At 45.5% G+C, this 21,817-nt stretch overlaps 1 protein-coding gene across 19 annotated transcripts in view; it reads left to right on the forward strand.

The window, feature by feature from the left end:
• The window catches only part of Nrp2 (neuropilin 2), a 158,992-nt gene that overhangs the window by 19,037 nt on the left and 118,138 nt on the right, over window positions 1–21,817 (forward strand). For all 19 annotated transcript variants that reach the window (XM_035440981.1, XM_027397041.2, XM_035440982.1 and 16 more), the window contains one exon: window positions 16,666–16,847. In XM_035440981.1, the coding sequence (XP_035296872.1) occupies window positions 16,666–16,847 (182 nt within the window). The remainder of the gene's footprint in view (window positions 1–16,665; window positions 16,848–21,817) is intronic.

Raw genomic sequence — 21,817 nt, forward strand, 5'->3', positions numbered from 1 at the left:
GTATCTTAAAAATATTTTTAGGAAGTTTGAAAACCACTAGGAAGCCATGAAAGTTCATTTTTTAGGCCAGCAACCTACACATAAGTCTACATAGATTCGGAACAAAATGATCTCATTCATGTCAAAATGAGCACCAGTGAAGAACGGTGTTTTGGGGGGAGGAGTTTTTAGTGAAAAGTTCCAGAACGTTTCAAATCACATGCCACATGCCACACTGTTTTCTTAAACAAAGCCAACAGTTAAGGAGAGTAATTTTTCATTCTTCATGATTCAGGGCAGAAATTTTAAACGTCACTTCTTTGTGAGCAATGGAGGCCAAGGAATGTCTAATGTCATCTTTGGATCTGATTTACACTTAAGGATGTGTGCACTTGAGTGCAGAACCAGAAGAGGCCAGGAGAGGGTGCAAGATCATGTTCTGTGCTGCCTGATGTTGGTGCTGTGAACCAAGCTCATGTCCTCCTCATTCTTAACCACTGAGCCACCTCTTCAGTCCACATTTGAGTTTTTGTTGAGCTTTTAAACTTTAAATCATCAGTTTACCCCCTCGCCTAAACCACGATAACAACTACTTTGTTGTGCCTCTCTTTATGTCCTCACAGTAAGTTAGCAAGTACGTTAATGCCTTTGCACTGTGTCATGGGAAACTTGAGACCATTTGCTCCTGGCATTCTTTATTTTTTTTAACTTTTATTTATTTATATTTTATGTATGAGTATTCTGCATATGTCCTTGCATGCCAGGAGAGGGCATCAGATCCCACTAGGGATGGTTGTGAGCCACTGTGTGGTTACCCGGAACTGAACTCAGGACCTCTGGAAGAGCAGCCAGTGCCCTGAATCACTGAGCCATCTCTCCAGCCCCTCCTCTTGGTAGTTTTGCTATAAATTCTTGTTATGAGGAGCCCCCTTCCTGCAGCCTCCCTCTTCTGACTTGTTTTTATTTATTTATTTTTTTAATAGGTATCAACTTTGCTGTAGAAAATCTTTGCTGCCTATGCTAAAGATTAGGTCCTGGGGTTCAAGATTTCAACCCTAAGCCAGTGCAAATTCAAGGCCAGCATTTCTTATTGGCTTCATTCAGCCAAAGTCACAGCAGAGTAAGGGCTGCCTGAAGACAGCACCCATAGTTCTCAGCACTGGTTTAGATTCTGGTTTCTTCTGCTCTCCCCAGTCCCCTACACTCTGAATATGAGTATTTGGCCTCTAGCCAAGTGTCCTAGCTAAACAAGATACTGTTATATTTACTTGACTGCACAGGGGCCCTCTAAGTCTTAGAAGATGTTTCTGTCCCTCTCACAGTAGGTGACTATATTTTAAAACAAGTAGCAGATTCCTGGGTTGATAAATTAACGATGATGCTAAACAGAGGAAACAAAACCAGACCTCAATAATCTGGTTCCTCCCCGCTGAACAATTAGTGTTTCCCTGTGCCCAGTAAATATCTAACATCGTCAGCACCGGAACATAGCTTTCCGTCTACATGAGGACACCTGAGCTCCCACTGCACGTACTGTCCTTCCTTCCCTGCCCAGGCTTCCCCTAGGCTCTTTGCTCTGTCTGCTTGCCTTTTATTGGCCCCTGCTCCAAGCACCTTGATTTGATTGTCTGTTCCCACGTAGTCACCTCATGTTCTGAGTGGGTTAGCTCTCCAATGGCACAGACTGTGTACTCCAACTCTGAACTGCAGCCCCTAGCCCTGGAGGGACCTGAGTGGGTGTGTGCCAATGCTTGTTTTTATTGATGTTTTGCCATTGATTGTGCCAGGGCATAGGTAAGTTTGATATGAACTGTGTTGGAGGGCAGACAGGCCTGTTTTTCCCATTCTTCCATCAGAGATTACAAAATAGGGACAAAAAAGGTGATTAAAATCTGTGCTAAAAATGTCACTAACTATTCTAACTTGAGTCTGTCACCAACAAAATTATCACAGGTCATTCACTCTGTGCCCAGGAAGTGCTTACCAAGCACCTACTTAGTGCCAAGTTTGAAAGCTCGTTTTTTGGAAATACGGAGCTTGGTATACCATACCCTTTGACCTGGTAGACCTTGGGGTTCCAGAGTAGGAGATAATGAGGTCAAACTGCCCCAGCTGGCATAGTACTTATGAGCCTGGCAGTGGTCTGGCACTTTACAGTCTCTGTCTCAATTAGTAGTGACAGGAAGGCATATGAAGGGCTACCCCTCTTTTTGCTTGCAGATAAAGAAACGTGGCCTCACAGGATTCAAGCAAGTGGCTTTAGGTCCTGCCCTCTGAAGGGGCTGGGAAGGGATTCGAACCCTGCTTGTCAGTCTGCATTCTTTACTCTCATGCTGTCTGTCTTCTCTGATGCCACCCTGTGTGTTATGACTGTGATGTGATGGAAGCCTGGTATATGAGTTTACAATAACCAGATCCAGCCTAGGCTGGAAGACCCAGGGAGGCTCCCTGGAAGAGGTGTTTCCTATACTGACCCTAGAGCACTAAGTCAGGCAAAGGGGGGTGTGCACAACTCATGATCCAGGCTGAGGGTAGCACTGGAACAGCCGGAAGAGGGGGCTGTTGGGAGCTCTGGGAAGCACGGCCATAAATATGGCTGACCTCCATTTCCTCCGCAACAAGCGCTGTAAGGGTAGGAGCAAAAGAAGGTTGCCCTTGTGACTTGTTGTTGTAAACCCTCTTCCTGGAAAAAGGTGCCTGATGATGTTACTTAACTCTATTTCCTGGCCAGGCGACTTCCACCACCTCCTTAGGAGAGGGACCCAGGGCAGGAAGCAGGAAAGGGTGAGATTATGGGGCCTCCTCAGCCCCCACTTTCCCCACTATTGTAGTGTCTCTCTAGACTCCATTCCCTGTGTCCAGATGTCCTCGGTGTCATGCCTGAGAGCTCAGTTTGCTCTGGGAAAGTCCAGGTAACAAGCTGGATTAAGTCCTCATCAGTTTACTCCTGCACAGACTCTGAATCCCTTTTCTTTGGGTGAGAAACCAAATTACCCAACTGGGGGTGTGGCTTCAGCTGGGGTCTCGTGAAGTCGAAACAGAGCCACTCTCTGTGGTGCAAGAGGATGCCATGTGCTGGCTCAGGAGGGACCCTTGGGTTGATTACTCATGACATTGTGACAGATTTACCGCCTGCCCACCACAGAAATATTCCCATTCTCCGAGGATCCAGTGAGCATTAGTATTTTTCTATATTGCAACAACCCTCCTAATGACAGAAACAGACCCACCTCTGGGAGTGTGGTGCAATAATGGGGCCAACCCCATGAGCCAGAGCCCAGCTACCAGCTGACCCATCCATCCTGCACAACCTTGACCAAGGACTCCCTCTGCCTGGCAACTTCAGCTCCCGCAAGAAGTGGGGATAAAACAGCCTACAGATTGTTCTCTTCCCACCAAGGTTAAAGAGCAGTTGGGACAACAGTTATTTTTGGCTGTTTGTTTTTAAATATTCGATGTTGCAATCTCAACTCTCCCCATGCAAGCGAGCTTCACTGTGGCTGCCTTTCTTAACAATGCATTTTATCTTCTGATTGAGAAAATCACTTGAGATTTTATCATACACGATCCCCCTTGCTCTGCCTCTCAACCCTGGCACCTTCTTGAAACCTGGAGGTCCCAGAGGGCCAGCACCTCGCTCCATGTAACTCCATGTAATTCTCCCATCTAATTACACCGGCAGGCTGTCTTGAGAAATTCTGAGGGACAAGGAGACAGATAAAGGTGTAAAGGGGCTAGAGCAGGGAAGGGAGGTAACATGTCAAGACATCAGACTTCTCTACAGAGGGGTTTGTGTTTTCCTGTGGTCGTGAGTCACGAATGGGAAATAAATCTGCTTTTTGTTTGTTTTAGAAGAATCGAGACCTTGATGGGAGACACTCAAGAGATAACTTAATTCCATTTTTATATCTCTGCCTAGGTAGATTATCACACACTCACAGTCCTTGTCTTGTCTTTTAGAGGGGGAAAAAAAACTTCATAATCGTCCTTCATTATGAGACCTTTTGGCTCACAACCCATCCCCAGTTGATTGCAGAATAGATGGCTGTATTGAATTTACATAATCAAAAATTGTTTCCTAGAAGGGAAATCCATGAAAAGAAAGGTAGCTGGGTCAAAATTAAAATTTAAGAAGCCAAGAAAAATGAGGAAGAAATAGATGCAGGTTTAGCTTGGGTTCAAGAGGACCCCATGACAAAAGAAAAAGTGCACGATTTCTTCACGCCCTTCTCTTCATGGCTTTGTAGTGAAGCGTTTTGTCAGGTGTATGAATTGTTCAGCTCCAAATGTGTGTTTGTGAGGGAAGATGATCAATTAGATAATAGCATATATTCTTCATGTATCTCTCATAGCAAGTTGTGGGCCCACTGGCCAGAGGGAATACAAAGGCCTTGGAAGAGCACAACCTGTACTACAGGGGGCTGGAGTGGAAGCAAGGTGGCCCTACACTGCCTCTTTATGCCTGTGTCAATGTGCCGAGCAGTCAGCTACTTTCCAGCACCTTGGAATGCTGGGGTGACTCCTCTAGACAACCCCACAAGCCTTTCCTTCCCTCTTTCTGTAGCCTTGCTTAGCCTCTTCCTGACACTTGATCCAGTCTGGACGCTACAACAGTCAAGGAAAGAGAGTCTTTCTAGGTCTTAAAGGACAAGGTGAAGGCCTGATTCAGTCACAGTCTCCTCTGCCTCCTACTCCCCTGGACACACACACACACACACACACACACACACACACACACACACACACACACACGCAGGCACGCAGGCACGCACGCACGCACGCACGCACACACACACACACACACACACATACCATACACACACTCCACATACACACACTATACCCACACCACATACATACATATATACCACACATACACACATATTTACCACACACATACACAAACATACCATACTTATACACATATATACCACACACACATACACACACCATAAACACCCCACACAAGCACACACATCACACATATACACACCATGCCCAACCACACATACATACCACACACACACACACATATATACCACACATACACACATATATATCACACACGCATATACCCACCACACACACGCCCACACAGGTACTCACCATACCCACACCACACACACACACACACACACACACACACACACACACACACACACACACCATAGACATATATAGACACCATGCATACACCCCAAACAGGCACAAACACTACACATACACACACCATACCCACACCACACGCATACACATACATAACACACAAATACACACACCATACACCACACACAGGCACACACATACTTGCGTGCACACACACCATACACACACACACACACACACACACACACACACACAGAGCACACATACACCATACATACCACACATGCCTACACACACCATACACCACCCACAGGCACACACCGCACAAACACACAAGCTCACCGCCTCTTCGGGTCCCCACCACCACCACCTTTCCTCTCCATCCACCACCACCTTTCCTCTCCATCTGGAATCCAAAGATGTGAAGGCCAGTAATGGAGTGTCAGCGGAAGTAATTGATTCCTCACACAGAGAATGCTCCTGCCTTTAGTGTCAATGGAGCTGAACCAGATTCTGGGAGGGTGAGCGAGACATGTAAACAGTTCATGGCTGAGCTGTCAGGGCCAAGCCAGACACAGTGGAGAGTGAGTGAGAGAGAGAACCGGGGAACAAATAATTGTTTTATTGGGAAAGAAAGCAGTAAATAATATTTCAGCCCAGGAATTGGCCGTTGGAGAGGGATGAAGACAGCATAGGAGCAGAAAGCAGCATGGTGCAGGTTTGAATGGAAGAGTTTTTCTTTGTCTCAAGGTGGGAGGTTTCCTTCGTGCCCCACCCCCCATTCTCCCATTATCGTCATTAAAATAATTACTGTAACAATTACAGTTGATGAGCCCTCTGGTTTATGGAGCACCTTTCATCTGAAAGTTCAAAGTGATTTATCTGTGTGTCATCCTCTGAGAACTGGAGGAGGGTGAGAAAGTATCGTTATTATTATTATTGTTGTTATCATCATCATCATCATCATCATCATCATTATTATTATTATTATTACTATTATTATTATTTGGGGTGTCTCCTCAGGAAACTGAGGTCTTGCCAGATACAAGACTCTACCGAACCTCAGAGCAGGCAGCTGGGTTAAATGCTGGGGAATGGACTTCTCTTCTGGGGTCTCCACTATTGTAGCCACTCAGCAGGCCTCTTATCCACACATGGCTCTTACAGACCATCCCTTGCACTAATGTCTTCCCCATGCTATGGGGTTCCCAATGGTCACTACAATAAGGTGACTAGCCAGCCAGCAGGTAGATACACAAAACAAGTGGCCTGCTATGGCTTCGGGATACATAAAAGTCCTTTATATCTGACCCATACTGTCTCCATGTAGCTTGGATACTTCCTGCAACCTGTTTCTCTTGTAGAAACATGGATACTTTCTAGACATGTTTCTTTGGGGTCCAGTGAGACTGTCTAACAGCACCCCATGTTCCTGAGTGCTGTTCCCATGCCCAGCAAACCCTGGATTTTAACTCAGAGGAGCGTTTCTGCCACGCATCGAGGCCAGAGCTGTGACATGCATTCCTGACCCAGACTGACTTTTGCTCACAGTACTTCAGGATACACATCAGGGCACAGTGTCCAAGTGGCACTCTGAGAGCAGGAAGCAGTTCCAGATGACTGGCCACCAAGGGCTACATTCAGAATCTCCACCCTGGCATGACAACAGCCGCTTCCTGCTTGGACATTTAGAGTGTGACTGTCATTTCCACACACCGGTGCTTTCTGCACAGTGGTGACAACTTTACCCCTAGAGCCAGGGGAAGCTCTGAGCTCTGTAACCTGAAGCACCAAGAGAACGGGATCCAAAATTGGCCTGTCACACCTTCCACCTGCTCCCAAACTGCCTCTGTCCTGGAATTCTTCATAGCACATTTTTCAGACAAGTTTTATGTCTTCCCAGTTTTGCCTCAGAGCCTAGGGAGATATTGAAATGACCAGGAACCTATCCCCAGAAAACGCAAATGAACTTTGACACAGTGATTGGTTCCCTGGTGCCTGGTGCACTTGTTCCCAGCAGGCTTCCATTTTTCGGACAGATGGGAGGTTATGATTTCTCTCTTACAATTGGCTCCACTGGGAGGCAGAGTTAGTGAGCTCCTTACCCAGAGGGAGCCGTTCTTGCAGCCAAGTGAAAGGATGCAGCCAGCACTCCAGGGCCCCAGGGTGACGTGCTTTGGTTTCCCCTCAATAACTACCAGTTGCCTTATGTCCCTCATCAGTCCCAAGAGGTGAAGAGATATGAGCCCTGTGCCCATTTATGCGATGAGACAAACCAGGGCAGGACAGCATGATAGACCCAGGCTAGCATGAGACAATTCGGCAATGCTTGGCTCCCTCATGTACCACTTTCAATATCAGAGCATGAGTTACTGCTACTGCTTCTGAGGAAAAAGAAGTGGATGTAAACCATGGGCTCATCTTGCCTATTTAGTACTTTGGCATCATTACAAAATGCTAGCAAGGGACTCTTGAAGTTGACTCCAAAGAATCTCACAGAACAGACTAAAGGAAGCTCTGACAATCAGGCTGAAAAGAGCTGGCCCCAATCCTTCAAGTTCACCAGTTGCCTAAAAACCATCCCTTACATAAGCAAATGTGTTCCATCCAAGCAGCCTCCTGAGTGCTCGCTGGTGCAGATGTCTGGTGGATCGGTAGCTATGTGGCCTCAGCTATGCACCTTGCTGGGAAGCCAGGGCAGTCAGGGAAGCAGTGTGCACCTACAGGGTCAGGGTAGAAGTCTTGGAGGCTTTGTTGTAGGCCCTTGGTTTTCTGAAAGTTATCCACTGCAAGACTTATCAGACACTGTGTCTGGAGCAGCCTGCTTCCTCACGTTGAGAGTGTTCTTGGCAGCCTGCAACCCAAGGAACAATGAGATCCTGCGGCCTCTACATCATCCCAGGGCTTCTGCGGAAAAACAAGCAGCAATTATAAATAGATGGTATTTGCAGTTTCCACTTTCTTGCCTTCAAGGTTTTTTAGAATAATTCCTTCAGTTTGTTTTGGGTTATTCTCTGTGCATACTTCCTTTGCTGGGTGGTCAGATTTCCTCCCTTCTAACGAGCGTGGTGACCCTGGCTGGGAGGAGACTACAAACGAAAAACTGCAAACATCAGAGATTTGTGGTTTGAAGAAATGAAGGAAGAAAATGCAACTGCAAACAGCTGCTGTGAAAAAGGCACTGGGCCCTAGTGCAAACACACAAACGATTCTTGAGTTGGAACTGGTGACGTTTTAGAGGTGCAGGAATACTAATGACGGATAATAGCAGTGACAACACCCGCTCAGTGAGGGCTGACTGTGTGGCAGCTGCTGGACTGAGCTAAGAGTGTGCCTCAGCTCAGTCGGCTGATGAGAGGGTGAGTGCCCCACCGCCCAAGACACAGCAAAAGAGAACTGGAGGAGTGAATCAGTGGTAGTGTGCTGTCTCAGCATACAGGACCTGGGTTCAACCAAGCACCATTTAAAGACAGACAGACAGACAGACAGACAGACAGACAGACAGACAGACAAAGGAACTTTCCTGACTGGAGATGTAGCCCAGTTTGTAGAATGTTTGCCCAGAATACACAAATCCCTGGGTTCAATTCCCAGTACTGAATAAACTGGATATGGTGGTACACACCTATGTACTCCCCATCCTTCCAACCCCCCCCCTTAGGAGATAGAAGAGAGCAGATAGAAGAGAGGAGTTCAGGAGTTCAAGGCTATTCTCAGTTGCATAGAGCATTCAACCTCTAAAACTACATGCAATCCTGTTTAAAAACAAAAACCCCTAGCAAATGGAAGATAAGTGGCTTTGAACCCATCCCTGGTAGCCTGGATCAGATCTTAGGCTCAGAACTTCAAAATTGAAATAGATCTCCAAAACTCAAGTACATAGATTTGTGCAAGAGGCAGATTTGTGGAAATCCAACCCCAAGGTTGGAGACTGTAGCTATACTGTAGCTATGGTTGCTCGTGGAATCTTCTCTGTCTTCAGGATTCTCTCTCTCTCTCTCTCTCTCTCTCTCTCTCTCTCTCTCTCTCTCTGTCTGTCTCTCTCTGTGTGTGTGTGTGTGTGTGTGTGTGTGTGTGTACATGTATACAACTCATCTCTCACCTGAACTTACCACAGTGTCTCTTTCATGTGATGGCTGTAATAAAAATAACCTGTCCCTCAGGCATTTGGCTCTTTGCTGGACCTGAGTGTACTTTTCCAGTCCCTTCCCAGAGGTGGGGCTGTTATTATTTCCATTTTGTAAATGAACAGCAGAGACTGGGAGAGGGTAGGAGCCTTATCTTCAGTTTCACTAGCAGCTAATGACATGGACTAACTCGCTCTGTCCGCATAGCCCTCATATCATGCTTCCTTCCAAGAGTGCATCACATCCCTTGGACATGGATCTGTGCAATAGAAAGTTCAGGTTGGTCTTGTCACAGATCCCTTTCCTAGCAAAATATGCCTGTCTGGGAAGACACAAAACTTCAGTGTATGATTAAGGAAGGGGCTCCCCCTCCCATGGAAGCTCCTGAATGGACCATATTGGAGATCTGTGGACTTTAGAATATGTGGATGACACTTGAAAATCTTATAAATACACTGGATCCTATTTTCTCACTCGATGGGCCATATGTTCGCATTCGGGTGTATACACGCTTATAAAAATACTACACTTACAGAAATTAATGTTATCCCATCTGAACACTTGGGAGCTGCATTTCCACTGGGCAAATCTTGAAGCCATGCATTTCAAATCTGCTCACTGTCCCACTGGTGACCTGTCTATTAATTTTGGCATGCCCTGCCGGCTTTGTTTAATCAGGATGACTAAGTAAAAAGAGCAAGGTTCTGTGAAGTTGCTTCCTACTTCTGCCCATTCTGTAGAAACTTCTTCCCATCTGGCCCTCTCATGCATTTGTGCTGTGGTAATCTGGTATGTCCAGACAATGAGGAAAAATGAAGAAAGTGAGGTCTGGGTGGCAAAGGTTCAAATCTCACCTATGACCTTTGCTTGTTGTGGCCTTGGGCTGTCAACCTGAGTTTCCATTTTTTGTTGCTGTTGTTGTTTTTTGTTTTTGTTTTTCCAGACAGGGTTTCTCTGTGTAACAAACCTAGTTATCCTGGAACTCACTCTGTAGACCAGGCTGGCCTCAAACTCACAGAGATCCACCTGCCTCTGCCTCCTGAGAAGATGTGCACCACCACCAGCAGCCTGAATGTCTGTTTTTGTTTCTGCAAATGAGTGGTAACCATGACCAGCCTAGTTTGTATTAAGTTAGGATTAAATGAAATAATATCTAAACTGGTGGGTCTGGCTCCATAGTAATTACTCAATAAAATATGGTCACTTTCCATTGATTTATGTATTAAATGAGTGGCAACAATGGAAGGTAGAAATTCAAGGAAATGAAATGCATTTCTTTAAAAAGAGTTAATCTGACATCAAGGCAATTTCTCTGTAAAGACTGGACCCAAGAAGCAGGTGGCCTGGCTCTGGGCCTGGGTTGGCCAGAGACCTTGCCATTGTACGGACCCACCCTGCAGCCTCCATGTGTCTCAGGCGGCTTCTTTGTTGGGAGTTTTAGGAGCTGCAAGCGGCTGTGATGGCATTTCCTCCCATTTTCCCTGCAGGTTTTAATGTAAGGATTAATAAGACAGTGTTTGTAGCTGTCTTTGAGCTTCCTGGAAGAAAGGCACTCCGGGAGGTGGTAAATTCTCTGGCCTGGATAATCCACTCATGAAATATGGAACTTTGAAAGTGTGAGAAAAATCTCCAATCACTTTGACAGCATTTTAATTATAGTTGATTTGTTTGCCGCTAATAGTGAAAATGCTGTCAGCAGGATTTGAGATGTTTCTTCTCCACAAAATGTTATATTTCGTGTCTTTGTGTCACGAAGCAACATTTAGGTTTTCACATACAACCAGAATAGCTCAGTGGATGTGTTGGGGTGCAAAGGCAGAAGATACATCAGGGACAGACCCGTCATGCCCGTAGAGAGCATCATTCTAATAGGCAGAATCAACTGCAAATCCCTTCTTCATTTATTCCCTCAACACACAGGGATCCCTGTTTGTGCCATGGACCCAAAGATACCCCAAATCTACTAATGAAGAGCCAACTCTGGCCTCAGCCTGCTTCCTCCCTATGGCAAGAGACAGAGCCGAACAAATGGACAAGCATATACGTTAAAGCTTTCCATGAGGGCAGAAGCAAAGGAAGGCTATGAAAGAAAAGGGCAGGGAAGGCCTGAGAGATAGGAACTGGCTACAGACAGAGTTAATGAGTATGGTAGACACAAGAAAGAAAAGGGGCAAGGTCCTCGGGGTGGAGAACACTCTCTGTCTGTGTCATAAATATCTGTGAGGCAAGCAGCATAAAGGGAGGCAGTGCCCACCTGCCCAAGAGTCCAGTTTCCTTGGGTGCAGTATCCCTATATTTACATCCAAATCCCAAGGTTGGATGTGATATCCTTATAGGACCTAAGGATTCTGCCTTTGGTATACCCCCTCCCCCACCGATGTCTGTGCACCCAGAAAGACAGACAAGACCCAAGCTAGCCCTTCAACTTCTCTGAACAAGGTCCTTCCTTAGTCAGGGCAATCTTCAGTACACTTAGCAGTAGCCAGCCTAGCCTGGGTGATCTGCTGGAAGAGTGAGAGATAGATGCCAGAGCCTCTTTCTATATTCGCCAAGTGATGGAGGGAGAGAGAGATGAAGCTGTTTCTCTCTCTCTCTCTCTCTCTCTCTCTCTCTCTCTCTCTCTCTCTCTCCATCCCTCCCCCTCTCTCTCCCTCCCTCCCCCACCCTGCCACTTGGACTCAGAAAATTAATTCCACTGTCTAGATTTACATGTGAATTTGGGGAGAAGAAAAGAAGACTTTGGAGCTGAAAGAGAAAGTAGGTGAAGCACTCTCTAGACAAACACTGCCCATGCAAACATCAGAAGTCTGTAACAGTAAAGACAGTGCTCAGGGGCCATTTTAGAGAGAGAGCAAGAGTGACATAGACATGGCTACTTTGGCTCAGGGGGAAAAATAAATAACCAAAATAATAAGAGGTAGTGTTAAAGCTTCGAAAGGAATTTTTTCATTTGAGAGAGATTATGAATAATGAAATGCAAACACTGTAGTTAATATGTCTGTTAGCTGCTTCATGTTGGCTTCTGGGAGGCAGTAATAGGCTGGGTGAGAGGGCAGCTTTCAAGTTATTCTGTTTCACTGTCCTTGGGGTGAAGCTCAAGTCTGTACCCCAGATTTCTTGATCAAACAAACACTGGAGATTCAAGGCTGCACGGAAAGCCTCTATTTATTCCAAAGCCACAAACTTCCTGAGCCTCCTTGGAGCCCTTTCACAAATGAACCTGACAACATTGAAATTTCTAAGGAGATTTACTCCAGCTGCAGCAAATCCCTAATAATAAAAATTTCCCCAAATGAGTCTGTCACACGGGAGGTAAATGAGACATTCTGTATGAAGTCAGCGTGTCACTTGGAGTGTGCCCTTTATAGCAAAAGCCCAGCCAGAAGGCCACATGGTTAAGTGGGACTTGTCCACAGGGTGCAGCCACGACCCTGGAAGGAGAAGGAACTTGCCTGCCAACTTGTAACTCGTGGTCCTGTCTCCCTCATACATACTTGATAGAAAAATTCAGTTTCCCTAAGAAGTTCAAGAAAGGGCTGGTTATTTGCTTCACAAAGGAATTCATGGGGGGCTGGGGTCCCATTAACTAACAAGCACACAGAGAGAGAATTTGTTACTCACTGGTTTAGAGGAACCTTTGTTCAAAATGTATGGCCTTCACTGTAGGTGTGTGTGTGTGTGTGTGTGTGTGTGTGTGTGTGTGTGTGTGTGTGTAGATAAAGTAAACATGGGTTTGTTGCTGGCCATGTTACAAAAAAAAAAAAAAAAAAAAGGCGATCTAGTCATTGAGTCAATTGAGGTAAGCTCTGAGCAGGGGCATTCGTTGGTAGTCCCACCTCCTGGCTGATTCTGTCAATCCTCTAAATGACTCCAAGGGTGATTAGGCAACCTAACAAAACCTGCCCACTTCTGAAGACCAGCCAGTAGGGTGGCAGGGCTTTTCTGTCCTTTGCAGAAAAATCCTTTGTTTTGTTTTGTTTTGTTTGTTTTTTCTTGTTTTGTTTTGTTTTTTGACATTCCGAGTCTCCTGTGGTCCTCATTCTGCACACTCCATCTCTGTGAGATGGGTGATAAAGTGATACTGGAAAATAATCCACACTTGAATCTGCTAATTTTGTTTTTCACTTGTTTGGGTTTTTGAGACAGACTATTATGTAGCCCATGTTGGCCTTCAACTCTGACCCTCCTGCTTCAGGCCCCAAGTGCTGGGATTTTTGGCATGATCCACTATGTCTATCCCTGCTAACTCTTAAGGACTTGTTTGTCTCAACATCTCCACTTTGAAAACTTAAGGAATGCAGCTTTATTTTATGAGTTTTGTCTTACTAGAGAAATGTGAACTGTAATAATTCAGATAACAGAGGCAAACAGTGACGATGTACCCCTGTTGATGATGTATCTCTGCTAGCATTTTAGATGAAGTTTTTCAAATGTTTTCTGAATGCTTATGTGAGGAAATAATGTGCACATTTTAAAACGGACTTTAAAAATCTGTTCTTTTTGCATTAATAGTATATCATGTTCTTTTTTTTTCTATAAAGCCAAAAAAGCTCAGACCTGCCACACTGTTTTCTGTAGCAACTGAATATTTCATTTTATAAATATACCAGAATTGATTTACTCTCCCTCTCTGGTTGGATTTTTCAACACGATGCTATTTATAAAGGGAGCATCTCCTCACTTTTCATATGCTTTTTAAAAAACATTCACAATGATGCATAGACATCCATACACCACCCTCTGATTGTTTTCTTGGTGGAAAAAAAGTCCTAAGGAGTCTGGTTTACAGGCTATATGCATAGTAACCTGCATCGCATTTTGCCAAAAAGTACCTTGCAAATGTTTGAAGCGATTTACATCTCTGCATTCACTACCACTATCCCCAAGGCCTCTTCCTCTTCAGACAAGCATCATCTATGGGAATGCCTCAGCCTCTTTGCCTCTGAAATGGTTGTGAGAATTTGACACATCAGTTAGTTTTCTTAAGCGCAACAATGCAGTAATCCTTTATGCAGATTAGGGTCAGTCCTACAAAACTCACAACTGAAGGAGAAGGCTCCCAATATCTCTGCTTTACTGTCATAGCCATCATTTTAAAGTATTTGTCTGTAGGGGGTGTGTGTGTATAGTGGGAGGGTGTGGATGTGTGGGGGTGCCCATGTAGCTATATACATATAAGTGCAGGCACCTGCTGAGGGGTGTGTGTGTGTGTGTGTGTGTGTGTGTGTGTGTGTGTGTGTTGGTGCCAGTGCCCATAGTTGGAGTGTGAAGTCAGAGGATAATATTAGGTGTCAATCAATCCTTGCCTCTTCCCCCTTGTTTGAGACAGGGTCTACCTGGTCTGCAAACTTTCACCTCCTGTCTCTGGCTCCTACCTCACCATAGGGGCAATGGGATTTCAGGTGAGGTATACTCCACTGTATCCAGACTCACCCAGTTTACCAGGCTCATAGTTGGGTCCTCATTCTTGCAAGCACTTTCCCTCAAAGCCATCTCCTCAGCCCTTGTTCCTCAGAAAGATTCAGAGTTTAATTTTCTCAGTTCTTTTGATTTTAAAAAGAAGTTCTCAGTGGATTTAGCTTTATTTTACAAATTGTTGGCTTATTAAAGAACTGTAATTTTGGCCTCCAGCTAAGAAGTAGAATCTAATCCCAGCTGTCTTTGCCCAGGTCTGGGATCGAGCATCCAAGGAGAGAATTCTTATGAGTGAGTAGGGGCTGCTTGATGTGTATACACAATGCTGGGTGCATCACTGCTCAGCTGACTAGTCTGCTAGGCAGTGCTTAACTCACAGTGAACAGCAAGGAGGGGTTTTCCAGGAGGGACTGGGAATTTCCCCTAAGAACAAACAAGTGTCTTTTCCCTTTTGTTTTTGAGTTGAGGAAGCTTACTTTCAAAGTCAGTACTATCTCCCACACTGAAAAATCCCAGATTTGAGCTGATCCTCTACCCCACCCCACCCCACCCTGGGGCCTTTGAAATCTGGCTATCTCACCAGAGCTCTGGTGGAAGCCTCTATCTCACCATCTCACCATCTCACCTTGCTGGAGGGATCCAGCCCCAGCCATTCTCTTGGTTGCAAGGCTCTATCCCTCCCCGGGGGCCTAGGGATGAACTGTTCCTGGTAACATGCTCCTTAGTCTTCCTTTACAAGCCTATTTATTCAGAAATGGCTGAGCAATCTGAAATATGGCTCCCGGAGGCTGAAGTAAGCCCCAGGCCTCTCTAATTTACTCTAACCACTTGTGCAGGCAGCCAGCTCCCACAGACCTGTGTGAGAAGAGCTGGAGGCCACATCCCAGGGAGGGCTACATTGTCAATCCCTTTCCTTACCCACAAGGAAGAAATGTCTTATGTGTTGTTTTTACAGGTTGATGCAAAATAAATAGAGGGGGGAGAGAGAGGGAGATGGTTTTTGAAGAACACTGTTGGGGAAGAAATTTCCCACTTGAGCTGTGTGATTTAAGTAGTAACTGGCAACAGAGGGGGTGCAGACGAGAACGGGGATCACTGTTGAGCGTGCACCCCAGCTGAAAAAAATGTGCCTGTGGAAATAAGGGAGGACTTTTTGTGTGTCTCAGTCTATGAACCTGGCCAAGGGAGTCTGTGAGACATCAGTGCCCCTTGGCAGGCCCATCTGACTCAATCTGAAAGGAGCACAGGCCACAGCTTGGGTGAGGCCAGCCAGCCATGCCTCGTAAAGGGCTCCAATTGTGGGTACACAGACACAGTGCCCAGGGAGTCACCAGGCTTTGGGGGAAGTTTTATTGCCTTATCTGACTTAACAACAATCCTTTTTGAAAACAAGTTGACTAGACAGTGCTGATGGGAACTTTGTAGGTGCATCTCAAGGAAGGAGGTAGCCTGCAGATGGGGAAACTACCAATTAAGAACATGAGGGGATGGCCCAGGAGAAAACTAAAACAGGGTAGGGGATGGGAGAACAAACACCTCTGAAACCTCCCCAGGGTACCAGTTCCTGACATGTAAGTTTTCATCCCATCTTGTCAGCCCACTGGAGCAGCTATTTTTCTCCTCCTGTTACGTTTGAAGATACTCACGCTCAACACATTTTAGTAACCTGCAGTGGCAGAGTTAAGGAGAGACAAAGATTAGAGAGGTCACAATGGAAATGAAAAGTATATGCTACCGCCACCCAAGGAAAAACACAATGCTTGCTTTGAGATCCTGATAGAATGATGCAATTGCTCTCATGTGAACAAGAGATAAGGCCTCCCACCCATGCACTCATTCACTGTAGCTTGAACAAAGCAACTTCCTGTGTCTGTGTTTGCCTATGTACCAAAGCAAGTACAGCGCCCTTTGTTGATCGCTCCGCAACACCTGAATGTCTATAAAAGAATGGGGAGAGCCAAGAGAGGATAATGGTCCTTCCCAGATCTTCAGAATGGTCTTTTTTTCATCTGTGTCCTTTTCTGCTGTCCCCACCTAGGTATGACTTCATTGAGATTCGGGATGGGGACAGTGAGTCAGCTGACCTCCTGGGCAAACACTGTGGGAACATCGCTCCACCCACCATCATCTCCTCTGGCTCCATGTTATACATCAAGTTCACATCAGACTATGCCCGGCAGGGGGCAGGTTTCTCCCTACGCTACGAGATCTTCAAAACAGGTTAGTGAGACCAGAGATGGGCATCATAGGGAAGGTGGAGCAGAGCGGGGAGCCCTGGTCGGTGGATGGCATCAGTGCTGAGAGGTTCAGTATCTGGCCTGATTGGTGGCAGAGAAGAGATGACTAAGGTGAACCTGGTAATGGCTCGATATGAAAAGGCAGGTCAGGCGACTTCCAACTTGACGGGAAAGATGAGGACGCAGCATGGGGGTGGGGCAGTGAGAGTGAGGAGGGGTAGGGGATAAATACAAGAACATCTCTTAAAAGAATTGGATTTTTGTAATTTTAAAATCAAGCTGTTCTCCATGGTTGAACTTGGTTGAACTTTATTCCAACTCCTTCATGGTTTAATATTATCTTTATTTGGAATTACATGGGGCTGGAGGACATAATCTTTTCATTGTTTAGGATTTCTAAAGATCTCACCACGACCCCCAGAATGGGGTCAGTCATTGCTTTTAAATTAAATTATGACTCCTAGACATTCCCCTTGGCCATCCATTTTACCACCCCTATACACTGAACTCCTATTTCCCATATGCCAGGGAATCAGATGGCCTGAAAAGCTAAGGAAAGATAGTGGAAATTGGGCAAACAACACAACACTTCTTCTAGTTGACTGCTGGACCCCGTACATCTCCTTAGGCCTTTATGGGCAGTACTAACTTCTGGGGCTCGGTAGGACAGAGTTCATCTGAAGGTGCTGCATTAGATCCACCCGTCCTCTCCCAGTGGCATGTCCTCCCATCTCTTGTCAGCTCTCTCTATGGCCGAGGAAGGAATGTCCTCCATTCTCACCCACTCCTTACCTCGGAAGCTCTGCCCCCATCTTTGAGTGTTTTCTTTCTTTAGGAGTCCAGGCTTTATAACTCCTACATGGAGTCTGATTCCAGGTGAAGCTGTCACCCTGTCATTGAGAAACCCAAGCCTGAAGTCTGTTAAGTTCAGTGCAAGGGGAACTATTCATATGTATTTTTTTTCTCTTTTTTTCATTAAACAGTTCTTGGAAGGAAGTGGTGAATGTTGAAAGCACTTTTTATATCCACTCTGTCTAAATATTTGTTGGACTTGTCTGCTTTCGAAGGTCAAATCAAATGAAGGGGTGTGGCTAGCAGAACTGTGTTGTGCCCGAGTGGGAACCCTAAGCTATGGCTTATGATGGACCGTCTGCCAAGCATTTTCATGCTTCTGGTCACAATAAGGTCTCAGGAACTGTTCTGTGTGTCCTGGGCTGGGTGCTGGTGTGAGCCCCCTACATAGCTGGATCCATAGCTCCTTGAGTAGGACTGTAAGATGCAAACCAATGCTCCAACTCCAACGAGCATTCTCTACTGAGTGTTAGAGGAAGAAGAAATAAAGCAGGGTTTCTTGCTCTTGGCTTGTGGGAGAGGCAGGTAGACAAATCCTCATCACACAGATGCACCCTCAACATTATTGGTGATATTAAAAGGAAAATTGTACTATGATTGTCATGTGAAGACGCAGGTCACTTGTTAACTATCCTGGAAATGCAGTTGAGGAACTCCATAACCTAACAGAAAGCAGTCTTTAGTGCTGAACCCATCACTCAGCTCTACTGCCTCAACCTCAGAAGGAAATCAGCTCATGCAAGACCTTCCAGGGAGCTGGCCAAGGGAAGTCAGAGTGAGCAAGGTGGTTGAGCTTATCTCTGGTGTCATAGCTCTTATCTCAGTGTTTCCCCACTCATGATGCCACACTCTCCAGAAGGCCACAGAAATGGGGAATGTTCACTCCATCCATCACGAAAACTTGAAAGGCGGGCATTAAAAGATAAAACACACGAGGGTATCACAGTTCAGCCTGCTGTTCTGATGACATGCAAGAAGGAGAATTTTAAATAAGGTGGCAAGACTGTGAAGAGCCTTGAACAATAGTGTCAGTCAAGAAAGGTAGGTGGCTTAAAATTGGAACAGTGGGGCAGCCCACTTTAAGGGCTGGCATCAGCACTGGAAGAGATGTTGTAGTGACAGCTCTGCCAAAAGCCACATGGTGAGAGTATACAAGAGAGTCTAGAAGCCTCCTCAGGACCATTAGGCCCATCAGGAAGAGTAGCTGTCAGTATGGAAGTCAGTCCTATAAATATAAAACCCCAGGATGCACAAGGGAACAAAAGTCAAAAGTGAGAAGTTTAGGAAGGTATGCATTCTTCCAGATAGGTGTCTTGTCTTATGTCCCTATTTCCACAGTTGCAGTCCTGGGAGAAAATACACAGTTTACATCATCCACAGAACATGAAAGAAATGGGTGGACATGCTGAAGAAATCCAAACAAACATAGCTATGTTTGCCAGTCAGATTCATAAAAAGAAAGAGAGGGAAACTGTAAACACAGATATGCAGACAGCCATACAGAAGACTCTGGAAGCTTGGCTCTCTCCAGGCTCTGCCACAGAGTTACACAGAGACACATATGCCCACAAAGCTGGGACAAGCAAAGCATATGGCCTGAGTAGAAGGTCATGGCTGCCATAATTGAAGGATAAAATATTGTTTTTCATCACCAGACTGTCTCACCTGGAAAAGAGTAAGCCAGAAAAAAAGTCACAAACCTAAAGAATCCGAAGTCACCCAATCCAGAACAGAATAGGGAAAGAAAAAATTTTTAAAAGAACTTGAAAGGGGACGTGGGAAGCAGAATCAGTAGGAAATGCTTGTTGTTGTTCCTTTTTTTTTTTTTTTTCTGGTGTTCTTTTAGCAGAACTTCAAGATCCAAATTCCTCTCCTGTGTTCATTACTCAGTGACATTCTGATAGTAAAACTGGAGAGCACTAGAAGAAACCTACAATGCCCACTATCCCAAACCCCTAACAAAGGCCTGAATTCCCTACCTCTGGTGAAGTCAAACTTGACTTCAGAAAAGGCCACTGTACTTTCATATCTTTGTATGTGTAGGTTCCTCTTCAACTTGCAGGTTATGGTCCAGACAGTACAGAGATGTAGAGCTGGCATCCTGTATGACTCAATCTGAGCAGAGACCTGGGGTGGGCACCCTGCATGTCCAAGTCGTTTGCGATGGACTCGTTCACTACAGTCCAACCCCCAACTTTAGTTTTGTGTTGTTTTGCTGTTTCATGAGAGAGTCTCACTCTGTAGTCCAAGCTGACTTAGAATTCAATATGTAGCTCAGGCTTGCCTAGAACTCATGGTAGTCCTCCTGCCTCAGTCTCCTAGGACTACAGTGCTTGGATGGCAGGTATGAACCACCACACTCTCCCAAACCTCCAGCTTGTTTGAGTAACTTGATCATTGAATTGACACGAATATTTGTCAGATGGGTACTTAAATTTTGTTTTAACCTTTTAACATGATGCAGAAAAGGATTACAGATTAGTCAGATTTCCGGAAGACTCAAATTTTGGGTCCATTTTCAGGGTCCCTTTATTTCCTTGCCACTCTGCTGCTTTGACCATGGTAGTACTAGAGACAAATATATAATTTTAATAGATGCCCGATTTTTCTGCTGCTTTCAAAGGATAAAACAATAGTGTTTTCCGCACCTCCTTCTAAACAAGCCAGAGAATGTATCTATTTCTAACCATTTGTCAGACATGCACTGTTCTTTTTGGTTGTTTGTTTGACCTTAAGGACTTAAAGCTGAAGAATTCCATCCAGTTACATGTAAGACCTGGGGATCCTGAAACTGAATGGTTACTAACCTCACATTATCTGGGGCCCATATTGGGCTCTAAATGTCCATTGTTGATACACTTGTCCCCCATGGATGAGAAGGATCAAAGATCCTACCATAAATTCCCCACTCCCAGGGTGGTGCAGAGTCCCTTCTAAAGGAGTGACAATAGAGCCAACTCTAGGAAGGGACTCTCAAGAGGCCTCTGCTAACTCTCAAGTCACTTGTGAATAGAGAGCTAATTTCCATCCAGCACTGTGTGAGGCTCCCAAAGTGCCCCATGAAGAAGCCTGCTTAACATCCTTAAACTCTAACCTTTTCAAAATTCTTCTTGGCCCCCTGAAGACCAGCCAGCTGGCCTGGCTTTCCCAAATTGCATCACCCCAGGCCACTGAGGAAGCCCTCAGGAGTTGGAGGCCTGATGGTAAACAAAGCTGAGAAGGGGAGGGGTGGCCAACCCAGCTCATCCCATCCAACCCTGTTGCCCACTGGCAATTGGTGAACTAAAAACAAAGCCTCTTGAGATGTGGCACCCAGAGCTCCAAATAAGCCAGGAAGGTTTGCTCTTGCTCTTGGTCCTTATTCTACCCACAATCCACCCCCAAGGCACAGTACTACAAGCGGAGAGAAGGTACCTGATGGATAGGTGGAGTCTGAGAATTTCCTTTGCTGCCTTGAGCTACAGAAAGTTGCAAACCTAACCCAAATACACACATACTTATTTGCATGCTACTTTTTCCAAGTGAGATATTTGTAGCTTTCCAGAAAGTCACTATCAATAAGGAGACTTGCAGAGGGCCCTGCTACAGGAGCTGCAGATAAAGACATTGCTGTGGGCTAAGATTGGCATATTGACATCCCATAGTTATATTTCAGTGTGATCCCCAGAGGACACTTCCTGCCAGTAAACACCTGGTTTATTGAGTATTTCTGTGTTGTTGTTTTTTTCTTCATGTTTAGATTGTCTGTTATCCCCTTCATAAATCCTGCTTCCTTTCCTTATTTTAAAATCCAACTGCAGTGAGTGAAATCTATTGTAATTACCTGCATTTGCATCTCTGTCATTAACTTGTATCCATTCTTGCTCTCTTTGTATGAGCCAGTCTCTATGCTTCCAGGCACCTTTCCTGGCTCTGCCTGGGTTAAAGCACAAGGGCTCTTCTAACAGGACTCCACCTAGAGGCATCGGGAGAGGTGGGGGCTGTAATCCTTTTAGTGCTCTTGCAGCAGGCTCTGAATGTGTGTCACGTTCCAACAGGACACATCCCCAGAAAGCTAACCCAAGAGCTTAGGAGAGAAACACAAGGCCATCCCCACCACAA

The sequence above is a fragment of the Cricetulus griseus genome, chromosome 2 (assembly GCF_003668045.3).
Source record: "Cricetulus griseus strain 17A/GY chromosome 2, alternate assembly CriGri-PICRH-1.0, whole genome shotgun sequence".
Classification (NCBI taxonomy): domain Eukaryota; kingdom Metazoa; phylum Chordata; class Mammalia; order Rodentia; family Cricetidae; genus Cricetulus; species Cricetulus griseus.